The sequence below is a fragment of the Crassostrea angulata genome, chromosome 2, assembly GCF_025612915.1.
Source record: "Crassostrea angulata isolate pt1a10 chromosome 2, ASM2561291v2, whole genome shotgun sequence".
NCBI classification, from domain to species: Eukaryota; Metazoa; Mollusca; class Bivalvia; order Ostreida; family Ostreidae; genus Magallana; species Magallana angulata.
The window spans coordinates 60,204,644-60,219,401 of record NC_069112.1 but is presented as its reverse complement, the minus strand read 5'-3'; the positions used below and the strand labels follow the sequence as shown (position 1 = coordinate 60,219,401).

The 14,758-nt window shown below is 34.1% G+C and overlaps 1 protein-coding gene and 1 long non-coding RNA gene across 2 annotated transcripts; one reads left to right on the top strand and one right to left on the bottom strand.

The window, feature by feature from the left end:
• The first annotated feature begins 2,962 nt into the window (after positions 1-2,962).
• LOC128173356 (uncharacterized) lies at positions 2,963-4,149 on the top strand. Its single transcript, XR_008242483.1, has 3 exons — positions 2,963-3,187; positions 3,801-3,860; positions 4,035-4,149. It is a non-coding gene; the product is annotated as an uncharacterized LOC128173356 (long non-coding RNA).
• A 1,190-nt stretch (positions 4,150-5,339) lies between these two features.
• On the bottom strand, positions 5,340-7,246 carry LOC128173325 (uncharacterized). The gene is made up of 4 exons (XM_052839026.1): positions 7,047-7,246; positions 6,272-6,445; positions 5,695-5,787; positions 5,340-5,418 (listed from the first exon to the last, which is right to left on the bottom strand). Exons 1-4 carry the CDS (start codon positions 7,244-7,246, stop codon positions 5,340-5,342), a joined length of 546 nt encoding a protein of 181 aa, XP_052694986.1.
• Between the last annotated feature and the right edge of the window lie 7,512 nt (positions 7,247-14,758).

Sequence of the window (14,758 nt, the reverse complement as noted above, 5' to 3'; positions counted from 1 at the left end):
CAAAGAAAATATTAAAAAATAAAAAAAGTCGAACATTCATTTGTTTTCAAATTTCCTTCCGATGACGACCGGAAGTAACGGCGGACATTCTCTTGACCGAGGTGCACCAGAAAAACGGTAGTTCTATCATCTCTGAAAATTTCAGCCCTATATCTTTACTCGTTTTTGAGAAACCTGACAGACAAAATTGACTTTTTAAAATCGTAAACGCACAATAACTTCTGACCGGAAGTGTATTTTCAAAAATTAAAAACAATGTATCAGCTTTAGATAAAAACACGTTAATATTAAAAATTAGAACGAAATCGACTCAACAATCTTCGAGAAATCGTCTGCACAAAATCGGTAAGAAAAAAAAAAGAATACCTAGAGCAAAGCTAGTTGCAAAACAACGAGTGGGTCTTCCGTTCATTTCGAGAGTAAAACTAGATGTTCCTGTAAAAGGCAGAGTTCTTAAACCAAATGCAAGAGTAACTAATTCAAAAATTTTAAAAAAAATGGAATAAATCTTGGTACGACTTAACAAAATGCGGATGGCTTTTAGTACGAATTCACTAAAACCTTAACAATTTTAAGAACGACTTAAGAAAAAAATTCCGAATGTGTCTAAGTACGACTCAACAAAAATCGAATATTTTTGGTACGACTTATTTTCACCATGATCTTTTCGTTATTTTTTAAACCCAGAACGCTGAATAAAAATTTCCGGAAAAATAAAATGTTTAACCCCGATAAACTTTAGATATTTATATGTTGTAAATAAAGAGATTTAATCAATATTAAAAATAAGAATCAAATATAAATTCGATTGTTCTAAGACATCGATATTTGATTATATATATTATTTTTAGCCATGAAGTTTGAATTCGACTTGAATGAATTCCAAAGTGAATTGAAGACTTTTGAGGAGAAGCAGCGTCCATTATTCCCTCCCCTTGGAATGACATGTCCAGTGGAGGAGTGTCCAAACAGTACTCACTTCAGGAGATACGGCCAACTCCTTGACCACTGGATAGATATCCACAAGGAGAAGAGAAAGTTAGCCAAATGCAAATCGTGCAAGAAATGTTTTAGAACAAAAGCATCAGCCAGAAAACACATAAGCGCCACTCATCGAGAGAATAATGTGGACGGTCTATTGGTAGACATCATGGTACAGAACCGTTCCTATATTTCATCTGGAGACACACCCCTTCCGAGGAAAATGGCACAGACAGAGAAAAGGTCAAGAAAGAGAGAAGAGGAAAAGAAAAGAGGAAACGATTGCTAGAGGAGTGTGAGAGAAATCCCTTGTTTGATGAAAAAAGGGCTACCAGAACAAACGCAACTGTGAATCGTGATAAAGTGATGGTGTTCGATGTAAATGGCAATGCACAACGTTTGAGGCTATTACGATGAATTGCTCATAGATTGACTTTTTATTATGAGTTTTACATTATGTTTTGTTTTGACAAAATAAATATATTGTTATTGTCTGAAGGGGGGAGGAATGTGATAAAACTCATCCTATACCATATGTTTTTTTTTTATTAAAAATCATAAATTGCATAAACAATTAACTAAGCTAGGGATAATTCAATATAAGATTCAATATAAGATACTTAAATAGTAACTTCAATTCTTGTAATAAGCTATTTTACACTTACATTACGGTTCAAGTGCTATTTTGTTTATACAGGTCAGCCATATTGGTCCCTATTTCAAAACGGATTTCACTAGGGTTTACCTGATAAGTTTATCACCTGTAATTTTATCCAATAAGGGGTATGGTTACATTTCATGGTTGGCTGATCGTTTCTTTCGTGTACTCACACTATATAAAGGCGTGTTTCGAGTAGTTCGGCGGACTGCTCGCCTTGCGTCCACTGCTTATAGCAGCCTACTTCTCGGGTAAGCTCATCCTCCCGTTCGAAGCACTTTATACCGACTTCGGTATAAATGATGGTAAGGCAGTGTTCAATAAAAGCTAACTCTTTTCTCTCAGAAGTTTATCTTCTTCAGACTAGGCGCCATAGTTTATTTTAATATTTTGAATTTCGAGCCCGATTTAAATTATAATAAAAACGTGTAGGAAAATTTTCATGTTTCTTATTTAAACTCTAAAGTAAAATTTGTAATATTTTCATGGTTAATTTTTGTCACATTTTCATACATATTTTTCATTGATTTGTTTAACTGGAGGTACCAGTTTCTCATCTACATTCATCTTTTGCAAATAAATTTGTTATCAATTTAAAACTTTGATCTTTGTTGACTTCATTTTTTTTTGCTGACTACTAATCAGCAATTAGGGATAATTGGTAGTCACCCCCGTACCCGACTGTCCCAGGAGCAGGGTTTATCCCCCTCTTGGGGTACCCGTCTTATTACACAATAACTCATGACGCAAGGGGATGCTCCGCTTAGCGGTGCCCTTGTTTTTTTTTTTTATTTCTACCATTTAAAAAAAACGAATAAATGTTTTGCACTCTATAAGACTCTATATGAAGTTAGCATTGCTTAAACCCGTTTGTCATGGTAGCCTGGCTAGAAGAGCCTAGCTTAACTCTTAGCGCGGACTCAAGTACAAGATTCTGACGTCATAACTGAAAATGACGTCATATCTAGCTGCCGAAACTAGGCAACAGCGGTCATTTAGGTACCAAGTTGATAAATTGCAGCGCATTTCCGTCCAGCTCTCATTCGTTTGCTAGATTCTGTTGGAATTATTAAAGATGAGTTCTGTTTCGGTCAGTGTGGTCCATGTGACCAGATACCATACGGACATTCCCTTAATTCGTAGAGTGATTGAGGTTAAGACCTACACTCAGATATGTTAAGGAAGGTCTAAGAATTCTACCACGTGTGATTTAGAAAGATGTGCATAAGCCCCGCCCCTTATTCATGAGATTTCACGAGCTATGGGTATTTCGGTAATTAACAAACATCTAACAAAATGAAAATGATTAATTATTGGGTTTGAATGGTTCAAGAAAGGTGTACTGAAATAAAATCATAAACTATTCTTTATATCTCGCGAAATCATGAAATTCCTAAGTCGTCTGATGACGTGTCGAGGCTGACTACGTCACATCGACGCTTGCAGCTGTGATCAGAATAAACATGTGGACTTCAGTGATATATCTCGGAATTTAACTCGTTTACAACCAGCGTGGACAGAAATCGGCATAGGATTCAACTGAACAAGGTAGGATTTATCTGTACTTCCCCTAGATATTGTTTTATATTATTTAATATCGTTGGATGGAACGGAAACGAGGTGAAATTCCTCGGCTTCGATTTTGTATACATTTGTTTTTCATGTAATATTGTGTTCAAACATCAGTTTGGTGACTCAGTCAGGCAAAGTAATTGTTCTACGTTTCGCTAGTTTTGATCATAAAGAGCATTGAAGCTCATTGTAGCTTTTTACTGGTCTCATATCGCGATAATATTAGATCGCATTTCCTCCATGTTCAAAGTACACAATAAAAAGGCCATGGCCAAACACTGTATGTGCTAGCACTACAAAGATTACTGTGAGTATCTGGAATGATTATAGACAAGATTGTAAAGTTGTTTAAGTAAATGGAAATGTATTATTTTATTCAGCCTTCTTTTATGAAAATCTAATTAATATTATTTAAGACAAAATTAAAGTGTGTTCAAACTGAATTTCCAAGTAAACATTTGATTATGCCTGTTGTAATATCACTGAAATTGAAACCGCCATTAATATGTCCAATAATAGTGTAATGTTTCATTTTCATGTTATCTTTAACACAATAGCTTGCTAATTATGACACATTATTCATTTTCAGGGTTACTTAGGCAGTAGATGGTCCACTGAAAACACTTAATTCTTGGGATGTTGATAAAAAGTAGGTACTACAAATGTATATAAATATTTCTTTTACTCACTAACTTCAACTTCATGCATAGTTTGTTGTTTTTTAATATCATATTGATAATGATACTTGTGTAACCTATTATAATAATTTGCATTGATATTTATTGAAATGAAATTTGAAATTGATATATATTCATCATTTCAGGTATTGGTTTTCTTATCAACTGGACTACCTCCTAATATCAAAAAGACAGAAGAGAAGAACATGTAGTGTGCAAGAAGAATTGTCAATTTCCATAAATTACACATTATGACAGAAAAATACTAAAATTCAGAAAACACTAATCTTGTTGAACAGTTTGTCACAGAAAAGCAATCTATAGTATTTGTAAAGTTGATTATCAAAATAAATTCTTGATAATATTGATATATTGTTTCTTCTTGCTTTCTTTAATTAGTACTAAAATATCAATTATGATTAAAAGTAAATCTGATAATACATTAAAAGAATTTATTCACTAGCATAGTAACATAAATTATTATGAAACATAAATGTGTAAATTACAAACTCAACACTTACACCCCCCCCCCCCCCCCCCCCCCCCATAAAGGCAACTGATGAAATTATTTTTTTCCAATTTCAACAATTTTATAATGATGATTGGTGTGAACAGAAACAACATTTTAACATTATTTTAGTGAAATTCACAGCGTTAAATTATTTTAAGAATAAAAATTAAAATCATTATCTTAGTAAGTGTTGCGTTTGAATTTCACGCGAATGACGCTGAAAGTAAAGTGGGTCAGATAAAATGCAGTAGTGCAAGGGCATACATTTGATCAAATATATTGAAAATTTCCATGTATTACAATTGTATCCCTATCATATCAAGAAGTGCTGGGAGCTGTATGAAGTCGCTACGCATTTCATATAAATAAGCGTTAATTGCGGGAAATCCCAGTAAATTGCTGTTCATACACTGTTTACATTGAATTTAATAATTGTTCTTACTTGAATAGTTTAAGCTCCCAGCACTTTTCGAAATTTTGAAGGTTCATTTTACAAGTTAGAAACAGAAATAACTATATTTGTTTATGTTATGCCCTTGCACTTTGCATTTTTTCGTATTATTCCTGGTTCATCTATTTTTAGCAGTACCACGTGACAGGGTATTCCCAAGAGACTCAAAAATTGCTCATCCGATAACAAATTATTTAAAATGTATAATCGATAAAATATCACTTTGTTTAACAAATGTTTGGAGTAGAATACTAAGATTGTTCAAAGGCTAACATTTTATGTGATAAATATCGCTATTTTTGTATGGACGCCCTTAACATAGCTGAGTAGTCTAGCTGTCCCAGACTATAGGCTGTCCCAACACCAATTTGTCAACATTTCTTTTGCTAAAGCGAATTTTAGATGAAAACTAATTAAAAAAAATTCATTATGTGAAGTCAATGGAAAAAAACCCCCACCAACTACCATTATATCTAAATTACCTATAAGTCAAATCAAAACAAAAAAGTCTGCATAAGAATAATTATCGTCATCTTCTGATTCATGATTACCCTCAGAAATGGTAAGGCTGTACACAATACAAAAAAACGATGATTAGAAGTCTGATTAAATAAACTAAGCCCTATCACCTTTGTCTCTCATTAAAACATAAATAATGCAGTAAGTTATTTAGGAACTACCAAAACAATCAACATGCCTTAATTTTATCCAGCATATAATTTTTTATTTATTAACACCTTTTCCAATTTCAAAAATGTACCGGTACGTTTGAAATCAAACAAAAGGTAAAACAATTAATTTAACCAAGGATTTCAAACTAATCATAGTTTATTTTCATGCTTACTCAAATGGATTTATAAAGCTGCTTTGTGTATTTTCCACCAAAGACTCTCCTTTTTTACATATTTCCTCTATCCCAGACATATGGGTCTCATCCCTGAAAATTTTAATTAACATGATTCTAAAATGATCACAAGTAATTAGAATTTGTACAAGTGCTTTGATCAATAAAACCGAAGTGCTGAATAAGGATGTCATTTTTAAATTTTCATTTTAAAAGTTCAAATAATGCATTAATTTTTTCATGAATGGTAATTCACACCATATCTGTACAGATTATACAGTGGCGTCAGAAGCTGAGGGGGCTAGACTAATCATTAGAAATACTGACGAGCAAAAAAAATAAAATGGCTTCTAGTATGTCACAAAATCATAAATGTTTGTTGCATTAAAGGGGGGGGGGGGGGGGCGGCGGGCTGGTCCCTCCATAATGCTACATGTATGTGCCTGATGGTTAGGTCTAACTTTGCAAAAAAAAAAAAGGGGGGGGGGGGGATTCAACCGTTCTGACGCCTATGTTATATAAGTATACTGTCATCTCCCTCCTACCTAATTTGAGTATGACATATTTTAGGACTTACACAGAGTTTCTTCCAAGTTCGCTTTCTGATGACGATATTTCAGACACACCAGATAAATGGAGAGGCTTAATCATTATTGTAGATTTAATTGGCCCAGGGGTTGATGTTATCAAGTTGTTGGAAGTCTTCCCAGAAATTTCATGAGTAGATGCAGGGCTGGTTGGTTGTTCAAACCTTTGTAAAATTTAACGGTAAAATTTGACATTTATAAACGTGCAAACCCTTTTTTTCTTCATAAACTGAAACGTCAACACTGCCTGTATTAATTTTTTTTAATCATACTATCATGATAATTTTTCGTAACATATTCTGTTTATGCTATCAGTTCTATGTAATATAGTAATTTAAACAACAAATAAATTCGTTTCAAATTACATGTTTATCAATAATGGTGTATGTCTTCATACGTATAGGCTAGGCCTTCGTGTATAGTAAATAAAATTATAAGAACATATTAATTTTCATTTCTATAAGTTTATTTTGAAATTCGTTTCTTGATGTTTTAAAAATAATGTTACATGTGGATCAATAGCTTAATCCTCATAGCAAAGTATGAAATGACAATATTCCGTTTACCATGTACCATGATTATCCCTCCGAGGGCCTCATAGTTTAAAGATTGAACTGCACCCAAAAAATGCACAACGCGGAATTCTACTTGGTTTATTGTTAACGTCTGGACTTGAAATATTCATTTACTTGCTGTGTACCACGAAATACGATTAAGATAGAAATAATGACAAAATATCAGTGTAAAGACAACGATCAAACTTACTTATCAAGCAGTATCTTTGCCACTTCAGCGTTAGATTGAAGACGAAGCGCACACTTTACTTCCATCCAGTGATCGTACTGGTTACCGATGTAAATTCTGTTCTTATTATTTTTTGCATTTATTTCCGTCCGTCGTCTTTTTCTTCCCGAATCAGTCAAAGTCGGCTTTCTACCTCGCTTCAAACCTGTCGTGTCCGACATCTTTTCTGTTTACCGGAAATATGCGCTTGCGCATTTGATTTGCCGAATGAGTTCAACTCAAAGGTCATTGCATACGGAAATTATGTCGGAGAAATAAAGTACGGGAAGACCTAATTTCATATTGTCTAACAATTTTTAATTTTAATGCATAAAATACATCATAACTTAAGTTTAATTGATAAGATAATGTATAAGAAACATTTTATCAAATTCTCGATTGAATTTTATGGACACCAAAATAATAATTTTGGCAGCTTGTATTGCTTTAAAATACTTTAACTGGTTTAGAAGTTTCAAATCTCATTATATTAAACGATAAATAAGCTTTTAAATTGTTGGAACAGTAAACATTTTAAAATCCCAGGGGGATTCGAACTCATGACTTACAGGTCCGTAGTGAACTCTCCAACCCATTGCTCTACGCAGGTAAATAACAAATTTGGGAAAGAGAGAGTGAACAGATACATTTCAATGATGGTGTTCACTATCTGTTGGTTTACACCGTCCTCTCCATTCATTCACATGAGATTGCCCCTCGTGACCAACTCTTGATTTGTGTAAAAAACAGACATTAGGTATCGAGGAAATGCCGTTCCAATTCCCTTCTTTCCAGCTAACCTGATGTCTTTTGGAAAAAACAAACACCAGGAAAAACAAAAACACCACTGTTTGGCATACGCTTCATCATCTGGTTACAAAAAACACAGAGATTATTTCTTAGCATATGATAATGAGTTTATCACCTTTTTCAATTCAGCATTACATTTATTTTTGAACATGAGTAGAGCAAAAATGTGAAATTAACCAACAAAATACTTGCACCTCTCTTTCAGCCAAATCTTTTGGAATGAAACTAGCTCTGGTAAGGCCATCCTTTTGCGTTTACCATTCTCCTTCAAGAAACTAATATACAATATAATTGGAATTTAGGAATCTTCATTGACAAATGCTTTGGAACATATCAATGATTTCTACTGGTGTTTTGAAATCGAGGGTGTGATCTAAGTTTAAAAACAATTAATTTAAAAACTTTTTTTAAATTGTTGATTGAATGTTATGAAAATGAAAAGTTCACAATATTTTAAAATTATGTATTTTATAATTTGTGAATATGAAGATATGATTTAAAGATGAAAAAGAAGTCATTGCTATAGATAAGAATTATAACCATTTAAAACACTCCTTACCAGGTTGGCTTGATGTACAGGTATATGAAGTAGACTTTAAAGTTTCAAACTCTCTCTCTTCTCTCTCTCTCTCCGCTTCTTTAGGTTTTTTTCTTTACATCATGAAGCTCTTTCTCCTTTTCCTTGAGAGGAGATTTATATTTCTGAATTTCATATTCCATGGATATTGTATTGTATATTATACACGTGCGGCCGTTTATATAAAATTTGGATTTGATTTCTGCGCATGTAAATCAGGGAAAAAATTGAAATTTCTGGAAGTTATTGCACATCTATATGACAATCAAAAGCATTTTCCAAGGTATGTTTTGTGTACTCTTGAAAATGTAGGAAGAGTTCAAAGCACAATGTTGTTTTTTTTTAAATAGTTTTAAAGGATTATGGCCAGCATTATTTTATTTTTAGGTTTACAAACCCGCCCCTCGGTTTTCTGAGTTTTTAGAGAAAAAAAATGAAATTACAAAAAAGATCTTTTTTTTCTCCCCGACAGCAAATTTTTCCTACTAGGAAAAGTGTATCGTCATTGTTATCACAGAGGCATAAAATCAGCTCTTTTAGTGTCACGATAGCCTAAACGTTCTTGCGCATCTTTTTCTCGTGCTACATTCTTCAGAGAAGCTTCTACAAACACTCTGCTGTTAGTTTTATGTTGGAGTTGATTAAGTAAATGTTAAAGTTATTTACAAATAGACAGACAATTGTCAGATAGTGATCATATAAGCTAAGGTTTGCTAAATTATGAGTGGAAATAACGTTTTTAGGATGATAGTGCTGTACAGCAGAATTTGCAATTAAATTATGTTGTCCATTAGTCCTCTTACAGACACTTTTTCTCCCTTTGATTTCTGCAATTGAAATAACAGCGAGTTTGAGGTGCAACTGCATCATGTCCTCTGTGACTTGGCTGTCTTTTGAAGTGTCCATAATCTTATGTGAAATGGAGATACAATATTATTGTAAAGTATTTTCACCCATACATGAAAAGTTGACATGGAGGTTTTCTTCTTAAGAGTATCAACAGCAGGATTTTTTTCCTACAAGAATTACATGTATTTTGTTTTTAAATCTGAATAAAATTTACTCCAATATGCAGTTTACAAACGTTATCTCAATTGGTTACCATCTTCGTTGACAATAATACTTAATAATTTCTAAACTTATATATTTAAATAAGTTAGACTAAGAGATTTGTAGTTTTGTTTTTTGATATTATAATTATGCTTGTCTTTTTATTTTGTTTTAATTTTTATTGTTCCCAGAGCGGGCAACAACACATTAATGTATAAATTGAATTTAAAGTGAATTCATAAAACAGGGGGTGTACAAATTTTTCAGGTCAACATGGTCAATGAGAAAGATGAATCATTTTAGAATGTATTAGTAGGCTCACAATTCTATGGTTCATACTTTTTCAAGTTGGTACAAGACGAAATTATATGTTTAAATAGTTTTATCAGGATATTTTTTAGCATTTGTTTGTCTATTAAATAATAGTTATCCTGATACTTTTGTCACTGTCACGATGGCTGAAGTGTAGTGTTTGTCGGGGTCGTGGGTTCGGGTCCCACGTTGGGCGACAATATAGTGTTTTTACACTGATATTATTGAATATGGGTTCCCCTGAACTTACCGATTCATAGCTTGGTCTCTGACTCTCTTAAAACTACTGGCTTGGTCCAGGCTTTCCGTCTAAGTGATGGGGTTTCACCACGGGCTCCTGCGAGGTGACGTCACAGCCCGTCATCATGGTCAAGTCGTCCACCAAAGGAGTCGACAAACACTACATTCCCCTCCGTTTTCTTTCAAGGGACTCGGCCCACACTCACTAGTGGGCCCGCTCCGTCCACATCACTTAGCTGGACTATCAACAAACACATCACCAGGGGGCGCATAACGCCCATCCCAATCAATACTAGGATCAACATCCCAATCTCTACTGGGATCCTCAACCCTCACTTTCACAAGTTCACAAGCAACACTTTTTAAGAAGGATGAAAGTGTAAATAACAAAAGATTTATATTCAAATTTAATGTTGTAAAACCTTCAAGAAACAAGTCTTCTTTCTGTATCTGTTTACCAATGTTTACAGACTTCAGAAAATGTACATTCTATTCCTTGACGGACCTTTTAAGTTTATCATAAGCATTCGGACTTCACATGCATAAACGCGTATGTCCTGAATGTTGGACGCTAACGTCGGTCCGATCATCTGCACACATCGATGGTCCCGACTGGCAAGTTCTCGTGGCCAGCAATACTGACACGGTAAGCTGGACATCGGCACAAGCTTCAGAATAACCATATATTAAGTTTTTTTTAGTAGCATTGTCAACATGTCCACTCTCGGCTTTCTCATTGTAACTCTTAGCACGTGACCTTATTTAGGGTGTTTTCATCAGCAACTGGACCTTTAAACTTTTTATTAACTCATACCATGTTCTTTTTGTATCTCATTAATCTTTTTTGTCTCATTTACTAATTGTTTTGAATTCATAAATTCCAAAATTAAAGGTGGAAATTCCAAGATTAAAGTTTGAAACTCCAACTATAAAGTTGGAATTTAATATATATATATATATATATATATATATATATATATATATATATTGGCACTAATACGCTTCCGTAGCCAGTGGTTTACAGTCATAGGTAAATCTGGACAGGACCCTAAGTTTTAATGGTACTTAAAAGCACATATTCTTATTAAATTGTTTTAATAAATTTGTTGTACGACCATGAGAATGTTGCTCAAGGTGACTATGTTATCTTGCAACGTTTTACTATCAATGCAAGATTCATCGGTTCCAGTTTACATGCTTTGCCACTAGTATGTAGTGTATTATTTTCGCCACGTAATATTTTTGCTTGTACTTATAGTTTTGCCTTGTCTTCAATTCGCTCCAACAATGTGTGGTAAAAGAAAGATAAAATGAGACATTAGAATTTGTCAAGTGCTAACAATTCGCTAACTGACAAAAGGAGCGAAATGAGCGGAAAACAAGAGGCCCATGGGCCACATCGCTCACCTGAGGAACAATAGGTATGATAAAATCAGCTTAATGGAGTCATAATACAAACTATCTAGATAATGTACAATACATGTAGATCCTGTATAAATAAAATACATTTTCCCCTAGATATCCTTATGTTTATAAACAAGTCCCATTTCTAACAGGATGATTTTATAGTCATATCATATGTTGAGTATTGCAGTTCTCAAAAAAATCCTTCACAATAGTTTATATATGGGATATAAACCTACATCAAACTCTGAACCTTCTTGTGAGGCCAAAGAATTGTCCTGGGGCCAAAGTCTTAACAATTATAAAGAATAATCTGGCTGATTAGTTTCTGAGAAGAAGATTTTTAAAGATTTACTTTATATATTCATATCTTAAACTTCGACCCCACATTGTGGCCCCACCCTCCACCCCAGGGGCATGATTTTCACAACTTTGAATCTACATTACTTGAGGATGCTTTCACACAAATGTCACCTTTCCTGGCTGATTAGTTTCTGAGAAGAAGATTTTTAAAGATTTACTCTATATTCATATGTTAAACTTCGAGCCCCCATTGTGGCCCAAACCTACCCCCGGGGTCATGATTTTCACAACATTGTATCTACACTACCTGAGGATGCTTTCACACAAGTTTCAGTTTTCCTGGCTGATTAGTTTCTGAGAAGAAGATTTTTAAAGATTTACTCTATATTCATATGTTAAACTTCGACCCCCCATTGTGGCCCAAACCTACCCCCGGGAGTCATGATTTTTACAACATTGTATTTACACTACCTGAGAATGCTTTCACACAAGTTTCAGCTTTCCTGACTGATTAGTTTCTGAGAAGAAGAGTTTTAAAGATTTACTCTATATATTCATATGTTAAACTTCAACCCCCCACTGTGGCCCAAACCTACCCCCGGGGGGCATGATTTTCACAACTTTGAATCTACACTACCTGAGGATGCTCTCACACAAGTGTCAGCTTTCCTGGCTAATTAGTGTCTGAGAAAAAGATCTTTAAAGAATTACTCTATATATTCATATGTTAAACTTCAACCCCCAACTGTGGCCCCACCCCTCCCCCGGGGGTCATGATTTTCACAATTTTGTATCTGTACTACCTGAGGATGCTTCCATACAAGTGTCAGCTTTTCTGGCTGATCAGTTTATGTGAAGAAGATATATATCTCTATGTAAAACTTCGACCACCCATTGTGGCCCCACCCTACCCCTGGGGGTTATGATTTTCACAACATTGAATCTACACTACCTGAGGAGGATTTCACACTAGTTTCAGCTTTTCTGGCCGATTTGTTTCTGAGAAGAAGATTTTTATAGAATTACTCTTTATATTCCTATGTAAAACTTCGACCCCCCATTGTGGCCCCACCCTACCCCCGGGGGTCATGAATTTCACAATTTTGTATCTGCACTACCTGAGGATGCTTTCACACAAGTTTTAGCTTTCCTGGTCTTATGGTTCATAAGAAGATTTTTGAAAATTTCTCGAAAATTTTCATAAATTCCTAATTATCTCCCTTTGCAAAATTTTCACACTTTGAATTCCCTGAGGCTAAGGATGCTTTGGGCCAAGTTTGGTTGAAATTGGCCCAGTGGTTCTTGAGAAGATGTTGAAAATGTGAAAAGTTTACAGACAGACGGGGACAGACAGACAGACGGACGACAGACAAAATGTGATCAGAATAGCTCACTTGAGCTTTCAGCTCGAATGCGCGAATCAAATGCACTTTTCGCTACAGTATTCGCACCAACCTTCAGTTGAAAAATTGTAATCTCGAGAAAATTGTCAACAGGTCAAAGTCAACTTACACCTGAACAAGTCATTCAAGCTGTGGTGAATGGCAAGTTATTTGGTATTTGACCATATAGAATAATCGTTTGGATTCCAGTCATGTTTGTTATCATAAGGATACAAATATCTTCATGTATTAACAGTTAAGTAGAAATAAAATGAAAATAAAAGATTATAACTGGGTTTGTGTACTCAAAGTAGTATCAACAACTTAAAAGAATAGAACAGTTTTATTTATAGATCATGAACAGTGAAAAGGGTAAAATCCGCCCATAGGCCCCATATTTTTTGCAAATCAGGATGAGAATCTAAATATTAATTATATATGGCCTTAATTTAACACCCATATAACTGTTCTTGCAGTATATAGACACAGTTTTTGTCAGAGATCCATAAATTCCATTAAATAAACATACATGCATTTCATTCTAGTACACAGACATACTTACATCACCTTATAGCCAGAGGAGAAAAATCACATTACAGTTCGTGCAGGGTTCAAGAAAGGTTGTAAGCTCTGGGGGAAATGCGCAACTTTTGACAGGAATACAATGTACAATTTTATTAAAAGCTTACAGGAGAAGAAAACACAACATGCACTCCTCACCATCAAAAGAAAATTGTAGCAAATCTTAAAGAAGATTTAAGGATCAGGCCTTTAAAGAATATAGAACATCGTTTTTATGTTCAGTTTCCAGAGGTTAAAGACCATAGAAACCACCTGAAAGGAGAGGTAAGCCAACAAATTGGTACTTTTATTTGGAATGCATATTTAAGGAGGCTGGGTTAACAAAAAAACCATCAGATCTTCATTAAGTCTTAAGATATGATTTGTTTAGCTATAAACTATCATTTGCTTAAGAAACTTTCTAAATAATTTATCTGTTAAAATCAATATCCTCTATCTTTGTATAGAGCTCTTCTATGTTAATATTAAGGAGATTAAAATATTCCAAAAATGGCAGCGTCCATGGAGCCCTCTTAAGAGCATTGAGTATCAACAATTCGGTTTTTTTTAGTGATTGTTAAAGCTTAACTGTAAAATTTCTATCTATATACATGTACTATTGTGACTATTAAAAATAATAAAATATATCCCTGCTATGGCTTTTATTCTGCATTTAAGTTTTTCATGTGAATTAAAGATCTAATTTGTGCCCAACTTTTTTTTAATTAATGGCCCGACTTCTTTGATTTTTTGAAATTTTGATTTTTAAAAAAAATAATCCTCTGCCCTAATTTTATTAACCAGGCATCCAGTATCCTCCAGCCAATGGATTAACGGCTTTCCGATTACATAAAGAAAGTTGTAACTGAACATGGGGTTACTAGTACCTTAAAAATGAAATTGCTCTTGGAGGTTTTTTTAAGACAGTACATTTTTCACAATGCTCCTATGCCACCATGATGAGGCTTACTTTACCGCCGAAACACTCTACAACTACCATTATAACTACATGTATTTCTTCAATATTATCATGATGCAACAATCAGGTGTTGTTT